General features: G+C 51.1%; 1 protein-coding gene across 4 annotated transcripts in view; it reads left to right on the top strand.

The window, feature by feature from the left end:
• Positions 1-2853: 2853 nt before the first annotated feature.
• Positions 2854-18115, top strand: part of CRHR1 (corticotropin releasing hormone receptor 1) — a gene marked incomplete at both ends in the record, with an annotated part of 39990 nt that continues 24728 nt past the window's right edge. For all 4 annotated transcript variants that reach the window (XM_080923366.1, XM_080923367.1, XM_080923368.1 and 1 more), the window contains one exon: positions 2854-2886. In XM_080923366.1, the coding sequence (XP_080779492.1) occupies positions 2854-2886 (33 nt within the window). The remainder of the gene's footprint in view (positions 2887-18115) is intronic.

Raw genomic sequence — 18115 nt, forward strand, 5'->3', positions numbered from 1 at the left:
GTTACCAGGGAGAAAGCTGATTCCTGCTTGGACCTAGACTGAATAGAGGGCAAAAGAAAGAATGAGAAGAGAGTGTGGGAAGGCTCTAGCTGGCGAAAGAAGGCTCAGATGGGTCAAGCAAGCCCTGGGCAGAGTGTGGTGAGGCTGTAGAAGTGGACGGTGGGGTGCATCAGGCGGTGGGGATGGGGTGATGGTAGAGAAAGAGTTGCTCCACAGCAGAGCAGAGAGCCAAGCCTTTGAAAGTAAAAGGTTTGCAGTTTCCAGACAAATACAAGGGAATGCTATTGAACTGTGGCTCTCAGAACAGGTTAGATCCTGTCATGAAACCTAAGCCCCGGCTTCAGCCTGGGGTCCTGATGGAGGTTAGGTCAGGGAATTAACACAGCCAGGGTGACTGTTGGAAACAGCTGGACTGGCTGGAGACACTTCAGGGAGGAGGCTGGAAGCCAGAAGAACCGGAGCTGATTTCTGTGAACTGATGGCATTAGCATATTTAAAGATCATGTCAAGGGGAGGAGGGTGAGCTCAGAGCTGAAATCTGCTGCTTACTGAGCCCCAGGAATCAGGATCCAGAGAAGAGCAGCCCTGAGTCTGTCCTTCCCCCAGGGACTGTGCTCCAAGGCCAGGACTGAGATATGGCTCTGGAGACCGGCTGGCCTCCCCTCCCCACCCTCCTCCCATCCCTCAGACCAGGGTTCCGGGGCTCTTCTCAAGACTCTATTTCCTGACAAGAATTTCCTGGAAGAGCACAGGCTCCACTCTGTCTTGATGAAGATCGTGACCAGACACTTTTCCCCCAACAACCCTGGGAGGTACGCATTCCTGTGCCCATTTAAGAAGTAAGAATATTGAGACCCCCATTAAATCATTTTCTAGAGCCATTCAGCTTAAAATTGGAAGAACCTAGACTCTAGCTCAGTTGGCCTGACTCCAGGACCAAAAGGCTACCCCGCCACACTGCATTCCCCTTTTGCTGGTAACCGTGGACACAGTAAGTTGGCATTCTGGTTAGTATGTTCACACAATCATCTCTCAGGGACTGACTGGAATGAGTCACTGCTTTGAACCTGAAGACTTGGGACTCTGCCTCACTGAGATGTGTATTCCCAGTGGCTAAGCCAACGTGAGCAGTGGGTTTAATCAATGATCCTCTCGACTGCACCCCATCAGAGCCAAGACCACTAGGGATACTGAGTTGGAAATTAGGAAGAAGGGGGCTGACTGTGGGGGTTGGGACAAGCCACTCTCTCCCGTGTCTCAGTTTCCTCACCAGTAAACTTTCACATGACCTACAGCAACTCCAGCTCCAAAATGGCTATCGCCTGGGCCCCTAAGCTGTGAATCTTGTCCAGTGTGCTGAGAACAGAGGATAAGGGAGAGGAGTTGCACAAAGCAGAGTCCAGAGCAGACGTTTTAAAGTAAGCTGGTCCTCCAACTAGGACCTTGCCTTTCTCCGTGCTTCTGGGAACTCAAGAGCAACCACCACCAGAACTGGAGACCCGGATCTGAGAGGTGAAGATGTTTCTACCTCGGAGACTCCTTTTCTCCTTCTCTAGCTCTCGCTGGGGAAGGAAAGGGGGGTGAGGGGAGGATATCAAAAGAACAACCTAACTGGCCTGAAGGTGGCGAGAGCTGTTTTTCAGGCTGGGAGTGGAATTAGAAAGCCAACCTAGATGAAGACCCTGAGGTCTGGCGGGACAGCCCTATCCAGCCCCGAGAGCTTGGCCAAGAGGGGGCGCTGTGGCTCCCTCCACGCCCTCCCGGCTGGATTCCCCGCTGCGTCCACAGCGTTGCGGCGCAATGCGCGCCCTGCTTTCCCCTCCTTACAGTCTATGTGCCCAGCCCGCTGTCTCCACTTATCTTGGGGATCCTAAGTAGGGTCTGGACCAAATAAGACGCCTTAGCTCCAAAAATGAATGAATGAATGAGTGAACGAACGAAGGATTGAAAGGGGAAGGGTTCCCGCCGCAGAGCTTCGGTGTCTCAGCACATCCTAGGTGTTTCTAGGCCAAAGGCGTGCGGAGCAAGGGGCGAGGGTTCGGGCCCGGGTTCCCCTCCCCACTAAAGTGGAGGTGAACCTCCTGGATGGTTGGAGGGCGGGAACCACCCAAATGTAGTTCTCAGCTTCTTTTTCCACGCAGGCTGAGTTTTGTGGAGATCGCCCTATTCCCCAGCTCTTACTAGCCTCCTAAATTCCCCCGAGCCCCGCAAGTACCCCGAGATCCCCCTGACTCCCTTGGTCGGGACATCTAGCCTCATAGGAGGCTAGAGAAAAAAGGCTGCCTGCTCTCCAGCCGCCGCCTTCCCGATCCCCGTTCTCCCCTAGCTGCGGTGGCCGCCACCGCTGCCTGTGCGCCCCGCGCACTGCCGCAAGCCGGGGTGCGGGGAGACTGGGTTCAGCACGGCCAGGGTGCGGGGATACGGCCCGGGGTTGGGCTGGGGACCGAGGAGGCGGGAGCCCGCAGCCAGTGAAGGGGCGAGGAGCGGAGGAGGGACCGGAGGGGAGAGGAGGGAGAAAGAGGAGGGGACGCGAGGCGAGGGGGCGGGGAGGCGAGGCGAGTGGCAGGCGGACCGTGGGGGAGGCGACTGGGCTAGGCGGGCTCCAGGCAGGAGAGAGGTGGCCGCGGGCCGGGCTGAGACAAGAGAAGGATACCAGACTTGCTCGCTCGCGGAGGGTGAGCCAGCGCCTGCCGGTGGGGCGGGGCGGGGCGGGAGGGTGCGAAGCCGGGCGCCTGGGCGCAGCTCAGCGGCCCGGGAGACCCGCCGCCCACCGGAGCCCGCAGTCGCCCGCCCTCCGCTCTGGGATGTCGGAGCAATCCAGGCATCCAGGACGCTGACGGAGCGAGCCCGAGGATGGGACGGCGCCCGCAGCTCCGGCTCGTGAAGGTAAGAGCAGACCGACCTGCCGGGATCAGAGGCGCTCCGGGCCAAACGAGCGCAGGACAGGCGTAGGCAGGGGTGCCCGGGGGTGGGAGGGTCGGGGAACCCGGTGCCACCCGGGAGTCTGGGGCTCTGCCTGATATTCTCTACCTGGACCTTTGAAGCCGGGCTTCGGAGACAGAGGGACAACTCTGGTGGAAAAAGAAAGGGTGGTGGTGAAGCCACTGCGGTGCGGGAGGAGGAGGGGGTCCGCCCACTCGAAGAACGGGCTTTGCGCGAAGAAGAATCGCTGCAATCTTTGGGGTTGAAGCGCCGTCCCCTTCAGGTTTTGGATGGGGTTCCTGTCCCTGCTGGACACCCTCCGAGCCGGCCCTGTCCCGGTCCTAGGCGCTCTTTCCTGCGGGTTTTCCTCCGTAGATAGCTTCAGGTTCCGGAGGTAGATGCGGCCCGCGCGTCGCGGCCCTTGATCGACTTAGCAGCTCCTGGAGGCGACGGTGCGCGCGCCCCAGTGTCCGGCCGATCCTCCGGGGAGCCACAGCCCCGGAGCGCAACGCATTCTCTCGCGGCGCTCGCTCCTGCCACCGGGCTGGAGAAGCGGTTCGGCTGGCCCGGAGTTTCGGAAAGTCTCCAGGAGGCGTTTACAGCGCCTGTTGGATAAAGTTCGGGGGCGATCTGGGGCTGCGCGGGGGTGGACAGAGCCCAGGAAGAGCTAGGAGCTTCTCAACCAGGCCCGCAGCCTAGGGACAGGCGCCACTTCGCTGGCGCGTCCCGGAGCGCGCGCGCTCACTGGGTACCAGCACCTCATCACCGGTGCTGGAGAAGGTGAGTGGGACTGGGCACTGTCGTCCGGCAGCCCCAATTGCCATACCTGGGTCTCCGGACCGCTCAGGGCCGACTTAGACCTTCTGGGCCACAAGCCGGGTTAACTGTGGTCAGGGACATTCAAAAGCGACTGCATTCAAAAAGATCTAAGTGGATTTGAGAGGAGCAGTGCGAATTGACTGACTTTGATCTTTCCGTCAGTTATTAAACCGGCTGCTTTTACTTGTTCGAAAAGCGTTTGAGTTAAACCACCACGCTTTTAAAATGTGACAGACTGTTCTGCTCGCCAGCGACTCAGGTTCCCATGACACCCCGCCCCTCCAAATACTCAAAGGTTGCTTCACATCTGAGGGAGTCTCAGTGAACCTAAGGTCTGGAACCCGAGATTAATTTTTGGGTGACCAAAATCTTCCTCAAAGAAGGTAGGGAAGCTCTTGGAGATTGAATAGATAGCATCAGTGGAAGTATTTTCCCAAAGCTTCCTGTGTTTACTGAGCCATGATCTAAATTCACAGAGGGGTTGGAAATGCAGCCTCTTAAGCAAACTCAAAAGATTGGGCTGAGGATATATATATATATATATATATATATATATATATATATATATTAAGTTTACATTGAAATCGATAAATGTTCTTTCTGGGGCCATTCTTAGCCTGTTTAACATGTCCACATTTTCTTAGGATAAAAGGTACTTTTTTTCTCTTGTTCTATGGGTAGTGGAGTTGGGGGGACTTGCCTCACCCGATACATGCAGCGTGTGCTCAGGAAATGCAGAATGAGAGGCCATGAATGTGCCATTTGTGTGGTACACACACATTTCCCAGGGCTGGTCTAGTTGCTTCGTAAATATTAAGTCATGCAGTCGTCATGACAGTCCAAGAAGTAAGAATTATATCCTAGGCATAGAGAATCAAGGCCTTTTGTTCAGAAAGGGACACCACGAGCTTGGCAGTCAGCGAACCTGACCTTGCCCATAGCGTCTGCACACAGATTTCAAACCCAAGAACTCCAGCCTAGGACTTTGTTTTGTTAAATTCTGGCTTGAATCTCACTCTCCAACCCTACCAGCTGAGGGCCTGAGAGTTTCATCAGTGTGAACGTGTGCATCTAGGGAACCAGCTCTCTCACTGATGATTGACAGACAAGCCATGCTTGGAAAAGGGTCACTCAGGGGGCCATAGTGTGGGTTTCTCACTGAACTTGTTATAGAGCGTTGTGAAAGAGTGCAAGGAAGATGAGGTGTGTGAGTGTGTGTGTGTGTGTGTGTGTGTGTGTGTGTGTGTGTGTGTGGTGTTTGTGGATAAGTATACAGAGGAAAAATGGTCCCTCTTCCTGTGACCCACGCACTAGCTGTTCTCCTTAGAGACAGATCTATGTTCTAGTGACAGATGATTCCGGATGGTGACTGTGTGGGGTGAAATAGGCCTAAGTGTGTTCTTAAAGGACAGTGAGTGTCCAGTGACTTCCAGGGAGGCCAGTTTCATCGCTACTGTTATTGCTGCTGTTATTGTTTTATAGCAATTTAGAAGCATTAAGCAGAGTCTAAACCAGAGGAGCAAATGGCTGTGACATCACTCACGGTCCCTGCAGGTCCTGTTTATAAGAACAGGTCTGGGCATTGCCATGACCATTGGACAGCCCTCTCCCTTGCTGTGTCAGAACCCCAGTACTGTCCTGTGCCATTTTGAGCATTCAAAGGGAGATTGCCCATTTCTGTAAATGCCCATAAGTGGCTACGGGTAGTCCTCTCTTCGGCCGTGTCTTTTCTTGAGTCATAATGGAGTCCAGTTTTCTAGAGGCGCTGAGAAAGAATAGAAGACAAATATTGAACCAGGGTGGGACTGTGGTCTGTGGGTTAGGAAGTGACCTGGCCACAGACCTGAAACAGAATAAGGAAGGGGAGGCCCAAAACAAGGGCAAACTGTGGGATTTGATATCCAGCCTGGGGAGAAACCTGGCACGTAAGCTCCTCTTTAGTGTGCGCAGACATGAAAAAGCAAGCCACGGGCCCGGAGCTCAAGTGAAAAATCCATTTCTTACCCTTGCTGACATTTGACTCCTTGGGGAGCATCAGCAGCTAGCAAATCAGCCTCACAGAAATAGTTTAAGGGTCAAATGTGCCCTTTGGAGCCACTGTGTATGTCCAAGTTCTTGGCGAGAGCCTGAACTCTGGTCCTAGAGATGAGGACGTAAGGCCTCCATGGAGGAGCAAGGTGCAAGGCTGAGAATTTCAGTAGAGAAGCAGGTAGGTCATCAGCTTGGCAGTCAGCAAGCCTGACTTTGCCGTTAGCTCTGCATCTAACTAGCTGTGTGATTTCTGGTAGGTTAACTTTCCTCTCTGAGCTGCAGTTTCTTTGTACCTGAGTGTGGAGCTGACTATCCTCACTCACTGGCCTCTCTCGGAGGCTCCCATGAGCTCCTTAGGGCTGCAACCTTATGTGAGAAGAACAGGTCCAGGGAACTGAACCCCCAGTTCTGCTCCTCTTCCTCCGCAGACCTCAGTGTGCAGGGACCAGGGCTCTTCTCTGTGCCTTAGCCTGAGCTGATATTTCTCCTTCACCACTGGGCCTGGAAACCCAGTGAGTACAGTAGATGTTTACCAAATACCTGGGGACTAAGATAAGGGTGGAATTGTCACCATCTTCTCCTTTTAGCTTATGCCATTGGGATAAAGAAACCCTTGTTGCCCCCGTGGGACTTGGATGTCACCTAAAAACAGAGGAGCCCAAGATGAAACAGCAAAGCAAACACCAGATACGCTGTTTGCATAAAACAACAGAAAGGGGGAGAAAAGGGGGAAAACGAAGCCGAATCAGATACAGAAAACCCCAGAAGCCCACCTTTGACCCAATGGTTATAACAAAAGAGAAAAGAAAGCCACCAGCACCATTACAGTTCACCCCAGTGACCTGGGGGTGGGGCGTGGAGCAGCCCAGTAGGGAGTCTGGAAAAATTGAGTGAACCCTGCAAGGTTCTGCCCTTCCTGCCTCCTTCTGGGTGGCAGGAGGGCCGAGGGTGCTGTCTTCCATCTCAGATTCCGTCCTGCCATTTCTGGACTGTCTGGAAATGAGAGTCCATCGGGGACGGAAGGACAGGTGGAGACACCGACTGCTGTTTTCTGGTCAAATAATGAATTGTTAATTATAACCCAGTCGTGTTAGAGGTCCCCAGTCATCGGAGATACTTGTAAGCTGGTATGGTATACACAGAGCCCTCTTAAAAGGCTCATCATGAGACATCTTGCTCTAGACCAGGCATTTTCTTCTGGGAGACGGGAACATCAGGAAAGCAGGTGTGGGTGGACCCCGGCTCTGCTATGAGGCTCCGAGCAAATAGGGTTATCACTCTGAGTGATATCTTCACGGTTTGAAAGACAGGAAAGAGGAAGCTGGAGATGGGAAAGATGAAGCTCAGTCAGTACAGTACCTGCCGTGAAAGTGGGAAGAGCAGGTTTGGGTTCCCAGAATCCACATATAAAAACTTGGGCATGCAGAGGTCAGGTGGCTGTCTGTGGTCCACGCTGTCACCAGATGCCATGTGGGAGTAACCCCTGTTCTCCCAAAGTAACAACAACCTAGACAGGAAGCCATCAAAGAGAACTCTTAAAAATTGTGATAAGGATGCTGGTTAGCTGTCCACAGCTGACAGCTTCTGGTGGGGATGCTGGTGGTAAGGGATTCAGTGTTCTTTAAGGGACCGGCCATGGGGAGTTTGACCATGCTCCAATGAGTATGTGGATAACACAATTTGACCTTTCTTTTTCCTTTTCCTTCTTTCTTTCTTCTTTTCTTTCTGTCTTTCTTCTTCTTTTTTTTCTTTTTCTATTTTCAGGAGAAGGCATTAAAGGTAGGAGGCAGCACAGGAGAGGTGGGGTGCGTTCTAAGACAAGTAGATCCTTGAAGCTTATTCATTAGCCCAGCCCAGCCTAATCAATGAGCTTTCAGTTTCCGTGAAAGATGCTGTCTGATAAAATAATGGCGAAGAGTCATAGGGAAAAGATACCTGACATCTGTGGCCGCCCTAACCACACACATGCATATATGACCCTGCTTTATCCACACTAGCAAACACATACATCACACACACACCGCACAACACATATGCACACTCTCCCCAAAACTGGGAAAAGGGGGTAACCATGACTTCCTGAATTGTTGAGCATGGCAAGAAATAGTCCCAAAGGATCAGGCAGACAGCCTGCCCTTAGTAAGTATGAACTAGAGTGGTCTATGAGAAATCCTGCCAATGTCTCCAGTCTAAAAAAGGCTGTCTGAGGTGAAGGAGGGGATGGGAAGGGGGTGGGGATGTGGTTCATTTGGTAGAATGTTTGCCTAGCATGCAAGGAGTCCTAGGTCTGACTCTTAGCTCTGTATAAACCAGGCATGTGCCTACCATCTAAATATTAGGTGATAACAAGAGGATTAGAAGTTGTTGGTCATCCTGGACTACATAGTGAATTTTAGGCCAGCCTGGGCTACATGAGACCCTATTGAAAACAAAAACAAACAAAAAACTAAAAGAGGAGAAGGAGGAGGAGGAGTAGAGAGGAGGGAATATTCCTAGTGCTTTTCACATTTCAACCTCCCCCACCCCCTACCTCCCAGAACCTACCCCCTTGGAAAGGCTAAAGCCCTAGCTTACTGCTGAGTTCAAGGTCAGAGGCCACACCTTCGTGTGGAAACATTTGTCAGTAAAAATAGACGCTTGCAAGAAGGTCGATACAATGTGATTAACTTCCCGATACAGGCAATTATTTTGAAAAAAAAAAATTCCTTGGGGTCTGTCAGGAAGCAGAGTATTAACCTCTTATTTTAGAAGTAGGAGCTGCTTCCGTGAAATTAAAAGGCAGGAGGATGGGGTAAGAGGGAGCCTAGGCTCTCAGAATTTCACCTCAGGCCTGGGAAAGATCCTTCCTTCCGAGTGCAGTGGATATGTCAGGGTTCTGCTCCAGGACATGGGTCCCTTTGCCCAGAGCTACCTGTTGAGATGCCTCCGGCTTGGCCGTCATCCACCATGTGATTCCGGACCACACGGAGATGCTGCAGAAACAGACAATCCCGACACTGGTCTGTTAGGCCAGGGAACAGCAACTACAGGAGCCCAGAGATGGTCTGAATGTCCCTCATCCCTCTCCACTATCATCCCGATCTCTGGTCTGGTAGGGAGCCACGGCACCCAGGTCAAAGTCCAGGACAGAAACTGGATGGTCAGGTCCAGCCGCTTCACTGCTTGGGGTCAAAGAGTTTGAGCTGACTTTGGATTCTTCTGTGTTTGGCTTCTTCAGGCCATTTTGGATAAAGAATTGTCTGAGACATACAATAAGCGCTGGAGGTGTCCAGCCTACCAACCAAGAGTGTAATGTGGCCACGGGGTGGTAGGATGCTTCTGGCAGAGATTTAAGGCTGTCAGGAGGCGTAGTAGGAATCTTGGTTGAGTCTTTAGGCACTGGGAGGTCAGGGCATTCAGAGGACTGAGAACAGCTTCTTTGGTCAAAGTCCCTGGCAAGGACACAGAGCCACAGAGATAAAATGCAGTGAGCCCAGGTAAATGGCTAGAACAGGAGCTGGTTACAAGCACAAGAGTGTCATCTGACAAAGGGCGGAGCTAATCTCCCCCTTAGACGTCCCTTGCTTTCTCAGCCCTGTTGGCAAAGGCTAAGTAGTTGCTGGAAGACCTTTTTTGGCTCATGGCCCCCTTCTCTCATGAGGGCGTTGCTGGTGGGCAGCCAGTGGGCATGGATGGGAGAAAGAGGAAGGCTCAGGCAGCCTCGGAGACAAGAAGGTCTTTGCTGATGAGAAGCCAAATGTTGTCCTTCTGGGATCATACAGACTTCTGTCTTGTCCACAGCCTACCTTGGAGCAGGCAGTTTGGTGTTGATAGAGGAGTCTGTCTTCAAGACCAACAGTTCGGTAGAGAGAGGCTTCACTGGGTAATAGAGGAGAAAGGGTATTGAACATGAACATGAGATCTGAGCAGGCATGGGAAGGAAGCTGGCTTGCACGACTACTTTGGTCATTCTAGCCTTTCCTTTCTCTCTAGTACTTGAGGATAGCTCTGCATCCTGGTGCTGAGCACTTAATAACACTCAGAGGTCCCAGCCCTGTGTCTCCTGGCATATGGACAGGTGGGTCTGTATCTTGAGGGTTTCTGGAGGAATATTACCAAGGGGAGGCCAGAACCCAGGCTGGGGACATAAGAGAACAGGGTGTCACAGAGCAGGCCTGGGTCACTTCTGTCCCTCCCGGTGGGATCAGAGGTATTCTGATCTGTCTGGCAACCAGGCAGGAGGAACCAGGAAATGCAGAAGTGTCTCAGAACAGTAGCATTGCTGTCTCCTCTAGACAGTCTTGTCCTGAGAGTATGTTGCATGCCCCTAGCTTCTTATGGGTGGCGGTGGAATGGCCTTGGGTCCTTTCTCTGCAGATAGCTGTGCCCTCTGGTCTGAAAGAAATGCTGCTACATGGCTGTGAGACCCAGGCCAGGAGTGGCAGGGCTAATACGTTGTACCCCTGGTGTCACAAGGAAAGTTGTCCCCAATGCCAAAAGAACAGGAGTCCTGGGGTTAGCATCAATTCTGTCCCTTCCTGATTGGGTGACCTTTGGAAAGTCTCTCTAGGCTTCTGTACACTCTTTACCTGAACAATGGTGAGGATTGATAGAAGATGCTGCAACAACTAAAGCTCAAATAGGGGGCCCTGCTACTTTCCTGGGTATCTGCTGTCTTCTCTGTTCCCCCCACACCTCCATGCTAAACTCGGCAGTTACTCAAACTGTCTCTTCAATGAGGCCTTTCATAATGAGGCAGTTGGAGCTCTGTCCTCCAGCTAAGCCAGCAGGGAGAAAGACCACGGGGATTTTCCAGTCCTCTGCAGACTGGCATGTGGTCTTGTCGGCACCCGTGATTCACCTTGCCGGTCTGACAAACACTGGGATCGGTCTAGACCCAGTTCAAGGAGATGAGTTTATTGACAACTTGCTTGGGTGTCACAGCAAGGACAAATTCCCATCCAAGTTTCTAAATAGTGGAGCTCGATTTTTGGACTTATCACACTGTGGACTGATATGGAACAGTTTGCCCTTGACAAAGCCCTGCCCAGACAGGTCTTGAGCATCCTTTGAGTAGCACTGCTCTGAGATGCACCTGGGAGCTACAATTCCCACCTTCAGTGCTGGGATCATTGAGCGTGCCCTGTGTCTTCTCTTCAGCTCTGCTTTAGGGACTTGAGTTAGAGAACATCTCCGGTGTGGAGCCTAGGAGGAAACCTTGTGGGTTACTCTGGCAGGAGAGGGAGGGCTGGCGGCATGCTCTGGCTTCTTTCTTATTCTTTAACAGCAGAAACCTGAACTAAGATAATCGCCAACCTGTCCCTCATCACTGAGGGAGCCTAAGCACAGTCAGCAGGTCCCAGCGCTGCAAAAAGTCCAAAGTGTTTCTTTCTGCTATTGGCTGAGACTCAGTCTAGATAAAAGAGACAAAGTACCCAGTCCAGCACTGTGTTCTGACAGGTGCTGGCCCTGTGCTGACTGCCCCTGAGCTTCTGCCACACCAACCATCTTTCTGGCCCTCTGTGGCATCCCACCCAGGAGGAGCTGGGAGGAGCTGGTTTGGGTGGAGCGATAGCTACCCAGGTAGGATCTTTGTGACCAGTTCTCTGATTGCAACTTGAAGTAGAAACAGGGATGACTGGTTCACGGTGGCAGAAGGCTTTTGATGGACAGAGAGCAGCCAGAGCTTCTCCCTGGATGTAGAAGGTTCTTTTCTTGTATGTTTTCCTTTCCCCCCAAAGACCTCCATTGTCTCCCTTTTTTCTCCTAATGAGCAGACAGATGAGTACCTTCATATAGAGGTATATGGCCATATAGAACTGGCCAAGGCCACTATTACTAGCATTTGGTGTCAGTAGTTTCGTTGTTTATTTGTTTGTTTGGTGTGTGTGTGTGTGTGTGTGTGTGTGTGTGTGTGTGTGTACATGTGTGTATGACAGCCAGAAGACAACCCTAGGTATTATTTTTGGGTCTGGAGCTCACCAATTAGGCTAAACTGGTTGGCCATCAATCCTTAGGGTTCTGTATGTCTCCACCTCCCCAGCATCACATTCAGCATCTGTATGTGGATTCTGGAGACCAGACTCAGAACGTCATGCCTGCAGGACAAGCACTTTGCCAACCAGATAGTCCCTGAGCCTGAGACAATAGTTCTTTGCTATGGGAACTGCCTTGAACACTGGGATGTTTATCACCCCTGGCCTCTACCTACTAAGTGCCAGTCACTCTTCCCCCCCACGCATCACCTGGAAACGAGAAACAAAGACAAGACCATTGCTTGCCCCATGATTATTCCTCATTTCTGCTCAGTGGGCCTTGGTCCAGCAGCAGACAGCTCATGCTCCCGAGTGGCCTTGGCAGGCAGCTGCTCACCCGAAACATCCAGTTGCTGAAGTTCTAGGCTTTCTATAATAGACCCACTTGCAAACTGCCAAGAAGTCTCCATCTTCCTTCCCAGCATCCCCCAAATAATGTCTGAAATGCTTCTCCTCCAAGGACATACTTCTGCCACTGCATGGTGACTTTACACTTGCCTCCATGCAGCTGATCAAGGTCCCCCAGGGTGGGGGTACGTCACCTGATGCCTCCAAAGTTGTCCTAAGATCTGGCTTCTGCCTCCTCCGGGAAATGTATCAGGAGTCAGGGTTCACACATAGCTTCCGGTCCTCCAAACTGAGAGCAGTTTTAGAGCCCAGTCCAGGCATCTGTGAGAATCAAACTAAGTTCTACCTAACTCTTGTCTCCCCATCCTGGTCCCATAAGGGACTCTGCTTCCCTGTTCTTTCTACAGAATACTGGAGCTCTAGCTATGACTTAGAGGCATAGAGGCAAAAGAAACCGGTACCTATTTGGATGCATTAGCCTTATAGAAGACGTCAGGGAACAAGTTGTCTTACTGGGACAGGAGAGCAGCTCCCAACCCAGTACCTCTAGTTGCTAGGGTAACAGCCATGAGCAAGACTCTCTGTTCACACCAGTTTGACATCTGTACACAGGGAAGAGGTGGTAAGGTCTCCAGGTTGGGATGGGTAGAGATTACATGAGTGTCTTAGGCAATGTTCTATTTCTGTGAAAAAACACCACAACCATGACAACTCTTATGAAGGACAACATTTCACTGGATTTTGCTTTCAGAGTCTTAGTCTGTTGTCAAGGTGGGAAGCATGGTGGCATGCAGACAGACATACTGCTGGTGAGTAGTTGAGAATTCTTCATCCTGATCCACAGGAACCAAACAGAAGGAAAAATAATGGCCCTAGCCTGAGCATTTGGAACCCAAAGCCCACCCCTAGTGACATACTTCCTCCAACAAGGCCACAATCCCTGTCAAGTAATGCCACTCTCTAATGACCAAGCATTCAAGTCTATGAATCTATGGGGTGGGGGAGGCTATTCCTATTTATTTCACAATGAAAAACACTATCCCTGAGTCTGTTAATGGGCAAGTCTTTAGTAAAACCAGGAAATAGAAAGGCAAGGAAGGAGGCTAGAGGCCTACACTGGACAATCATGTCACTGGGGTTATCAGACAGCAAGTCACACCATTCGAGCTAGCTTATCGTCAACTTGATACGAGTTAGAGTTTTTAGAAAGGGGGGAATCTTAATGGAGAAAATGCCTTGGAAAGGTTGGACTATATGCAAGTTTTCTTGATATTGTCTTGATAACAGCTGATATGAAAGGGCCCAGCCACGGTGGGTGATGCCAACCCTGGGTGGGTGGTTCTGAGTTGTATAAGAAAGCAGGCCGAGCATGCTATGAGGAGCACACCAGCAAGCCTCGCTCCTCCATGGCCTCTGCTTGAGTTCCCGCCCTGACTTTCTTGGATGGTGCACAAACATAAAATGAAATAAACCCTTCCTTCCCCAGTTTGCTTCTGGTGATGGTGTAGAAACACATTAGAAATTCTAAGACTCACTTAGGGCAGCACGTGAGTGACAGGCTGGATGGGTGTTTTAGTTACTGCTCTTCTCAGTGTGACCAAAGAACTGAAAAGCAACTGAAGGATGAAGGGTTGGCTGGGCTCATGGCCCAGGGGAGCAGAAGGCTACCACAGAAGAGGAAGCACAGTGGCAGAAGCATCTCTCTCTCTACGGCCCTGACCGAGAAGCAGAGAAAGGGGCATGCCAGACGGTCAGCCCGCTTTCTCCTCCCTCCACACCTTCATCCACTGTCAGACTTCAAGCCACAGGATGCCGGGTTATTCAGGTTATATTCAGGCTGGGTTGTTCCTCTTCACTGATTGAGATTTAACCTCTCTGGCAATTTCCTCACAGAGACATCCGAAGACATGCCTCGTTGTGTTTCTTTCTCTTTGTGGGTACAGACGGTTGTTTTTGTTTTGTTTTGTTTTTCAAGATATCTCTGCAACATGACTAGCTATCCTGGGACTTCTTCTGTAGGCCAGGCACCATTGTATTTCTTAACCCAATTCAGTCTATAGTGAAAATTAGCCAACATCGTGGGGATTAGAAACAGGTACCAGTCCATGTCTTCATGCCCAAGCCCAGCTAGTCCATATCAAGGGTGACACCACGAATGCACACACACACACACACACACACACACACACACACTTCATAGGTGACCACAGCTCTTGGGAACAGACTGGTGGTAGAGGATGATGGGCAGGATACCAGGCAGGGGCATTTCCGGTATGGAAGACTGGGTCACAGAAGAAGCACCCAGCATAGAGAAAGCCCACTGTGGTAAAGATGGCCAGTCCCTTGGTCCCTTGTCATTCTGTATGCGCCGAATAACCAAATAGTTCCAAGAGCTTCTGGGTGTAGATATTTCATTCATACTAGTCCCACTTACAGACGGGGGGCAGGGGGAAGGAAGACTGGGAGAGGTTCAATGGTTTTCTCAAGGTTACACAAGTGGGCCTGGGCAATAAGATGTTCCACTGTGGAGCTCCCCCTAGTTAGAGTTGGATTTGGGCTTTTCTGGGAGTCTTGGAGCCAGGAGAGGAATGTCAAGAACAAATGTCCTATGCATTTCACACTTGTGGAAACTGAGGCTGGGCAGCGACTTGTCCACTGTCCAGAGCAAGCCTGTCCTACACTTCCCTTGACCAGGGTGTGACTTTCTTAAGCTCAGCTCTCTAGATGACCCAAGGCAGTCATGCTGTGCAGGAGACCAGAGCAAGAGAAGGGATGCATGCCACCAGGAGAGGAGGAGAGAAGAAATAAGGAGATGCCAAAATGTCTTGGTGGAGCTGGGCACAGTGGCACATGCCTGTGATCTCAGCACAAGGAGGCAGAGGCAGGATTGCCGAGAGTCATGGCCAGTCTAGACTCCATAATGAGTTCCTAGGCTAGAGTGAGATCTTGTCCCAGAAATCCAAAGGGAGGAAAGGAAAAAAAGGAAGGAATGAAAGAAGGAAGGAAGGAAGGAAGGAAGGAAGGAAAGGACAGAAAAAGGGAGGAAGAGAAGGAAGAAGAGAGGAAGATAAAGAGGGGAAGGGTTGAAATTCATAATGAAAATTATCACAGGACCCTTTGGGCCATGGGGGTAGAAAGAGAAAGTCAATCTACCCTGTTCATTTGTTCATTCATTCTTTCCACATGCTTCATGATTCATTGAGGATATCAAAGTGGCCACAGACCCTACCCCAGGAGCTTATAGCCCTAGCAGACATACTCTGTACTCTCCAAGGTTATGTGTAAACTCCACCATCCAATGAGAGGGGCTGGGCTGGGGCAGGTCAGTCCCACTGTGAGGTCCCCATGGGGGGCAGAGAAGTGAAGCAGGAACAAAGGTAGGGATAGGGAAGAGCATATGGGAGCACAGGACTCAGGGAGGCAGTCTGGAGGTGGGGAACACCCAGGCCTGCACCCCCTTGAATGTAGGCAGGAGATTTTCCCTTCCTTTTTTTTTTCTTCTCTGTACAACAGCAATTTAACCTAATTAAATGCAACAATACATTATTTCTTGTCTGCCTGGAATAATCTTTCACTGCTCACCCACTCTGGGGTGGATGGGGGATGGGGAGACAGGGCTCTTTGCCTAGAGATAGGGACAGGTTGTGACTTTTAATAGAGATTGTTAGGGAAGACCTGTGGGGCACAGTGAGGGAGAAAGATTGAGTGGGGTAGGGCAGGAAAACTGAAAAAGGACATGGGACACTGTTGCATTCTGTCCTTAGTCTGGTATTGCCCTGACTCATCTTTTGGGTACCTCTGTGGATCAAAAGAAGCAAAGATGTTCCCTTCACAACTCAGCTGGGCTGTGTAGAGCATGTAGTCTCCACCAACACTGACCCCCCCTTTCTTGACACTTGTGACCCCATGGAGTCCACGGAGTTACCTGTGGGGTCCCTCGTGACCCCCAGAATCCACTGTCCGGATTCAGTTAGCTCACAGCTATGAGTGTGTCTGTGGCGGCAGAAACGAGACTTGAAGTGTTAGTTGCACACGTCTTGTTTCTGCAAGCTGAATGGCTGCATCCCAGAGCACCAGGAGAGTCAGCCTGGGTGCGGAAACTGCTTTATGAGCCGTGTGCTCCCCCCACTTCACATCTTGGCTTATTCCCCTCCGCCTTCCTAAACAGGGTACAGATCAAAGCAGTCAGAATAGCCGGAGGAGGGCTGGAGAGACTGCTCAGAGGGTAAAGCACTTGCTCTATAAACGTGAGGACCTGAGTTCAGATCTCTAGCACCCATGTCAGAAAGCCTGGGGTGGTTATGTGCCCTTGTAATCCCAGCACTGGGAGGTGGAGACCAGCAGATCCTCAGGGTTCACTGGCCACCCCACCTATTCACAGAGTGAGCTCCAGATCCAATGGGAGACACCGTCTCAAGAAATAAGGTGAAAATGATAGAAGACACTGATGTTGACCTCTGACCTCCTCGTGAGCACCCATAGACACAAGCCCATGTGCACGTTATCACACACCAGAATGCACGAGGGAGTTATGTCAAAAGCAAACAAGGGGCAGAGCTAGGACTTTGACCTCACTAGGATGTCAGGGCTGTTCTGGTCCTTCAGCCAGGGTCCCCATGTTCCCCTGAGCTTGGTCTCTAGCAAGGTCCTATGAATCTGCCTCATGTATCAGATCTGGCTTTTGGTTTTCCTTCAGGCCTCAGATTCTACACCTCAGTGATAGCACTGATAAGATCCAGTTGTCTGCTGCCCAGAAATCTGTGCTGGCTCTCCCAGCCGCCTGGATCCATCTCAGCTTAGGGTCTGAGTCCTCCCGCTCTGGCAGCTTAGGTCTCCCCAGGCCAAGAATGTTTCTCTTCCTGACTATGTCCCCCTTCACAGGCTCCCCTCCCTCAGAGACACACTCATGGTCATGCAGTGCAGCCCCAGCCCTGTACTCAGTTACACTCTTTGTCTTTGTGTGTGTGTGTGTGTGTGTGTGTGTGTGTGTGTATGTGTGTGTGTGTGCATATGTATGTGTGTGTATGAGAGAGTGTGTGTGTGAGTGTGCATATGTATATGCGTGTATGAGAGTGTATGTGTCTGTGTGTGTATGAGTGTGTGTGTGTGTGTGTGCATATGTATGTGTGTGTATGAGAGAGTGTGTGTGTGTGTGTGTGTGAGTGTGTGTGTGTGAGTGTGCATATGTATATGTGTGTATGAGAGTGTATGTGTCTGTGTGTGTGTGTGTGTGTGTGTGTGTGTGATCGTCCTGGTGCTTTCTGTCTCTAAATTTTTTCCTTTATTTTTCTACAAATCAAATTCTAAGCTTTGGGCTTCATGAACATAGAACCCCAGCTTAGCAAGGGCTTGCAAAATACGATAAACAACAAAAGGCCGTTCTTTTGTGCTGAAACCCCTTCCCAGATGCATGCTTACACAGGGGGCAGGCTGTGACGGACACAGTGAGGTTGGGGGCGGAAGCCTCAGGGTGTTATACCAAACCTGCCTTCAGGGGCTGAGGGGAATTCTGGGACTGGATGGGGAGAATGGCTCTTCTGGCCTCACATTCCAGAAGCTCTCCTTTCCTTGGTCTCTGGGAAGTCCACCTCCCAACTTTCTTGTTCTTGCTTCACGTAAAAGGAAATTACAGGTCAAGGGCCAGGCACTCACTCAGTCACCCAGTAAGAACAGTGCTCTGAGCTCAACAGAAGTGTGAAGGAAGAGGGCCCAGTGCTGCGAGGAGACCACATCTGCCCCAGAGCTCACCTCTTAGGATGATCCTGAAAAGGAAGGCTGATCCCTCTCCTGATTCTTCAGGAACATTGAGGAGATGGGGGTAGCCTTAGCTGCCTCAGGGCCACCTCTCCTTCCCTCCTGTGGCTTCTCAGGTCCCTCCTCAAAAGGTTAATCATGGAATTGTCCCATCAAAGAAGACTGTACTTTGTGCCTCAAAAGACCAAATGGAGCTTCCGTAAAGCGGTTATTTGCGGTCTCTAATA

Source organism: Micromys minutus (assembly GCF_963924665.1).
Source record: "Micromys minutus genome assembly, chromosome: 10".
Classification (NCBI taxonomy): domain Eukaryota; kingdom Metazoa; phylum Chordata; class Mammalia; order Rodentia; family Muridae; genus Micromys; species Micromys minutus.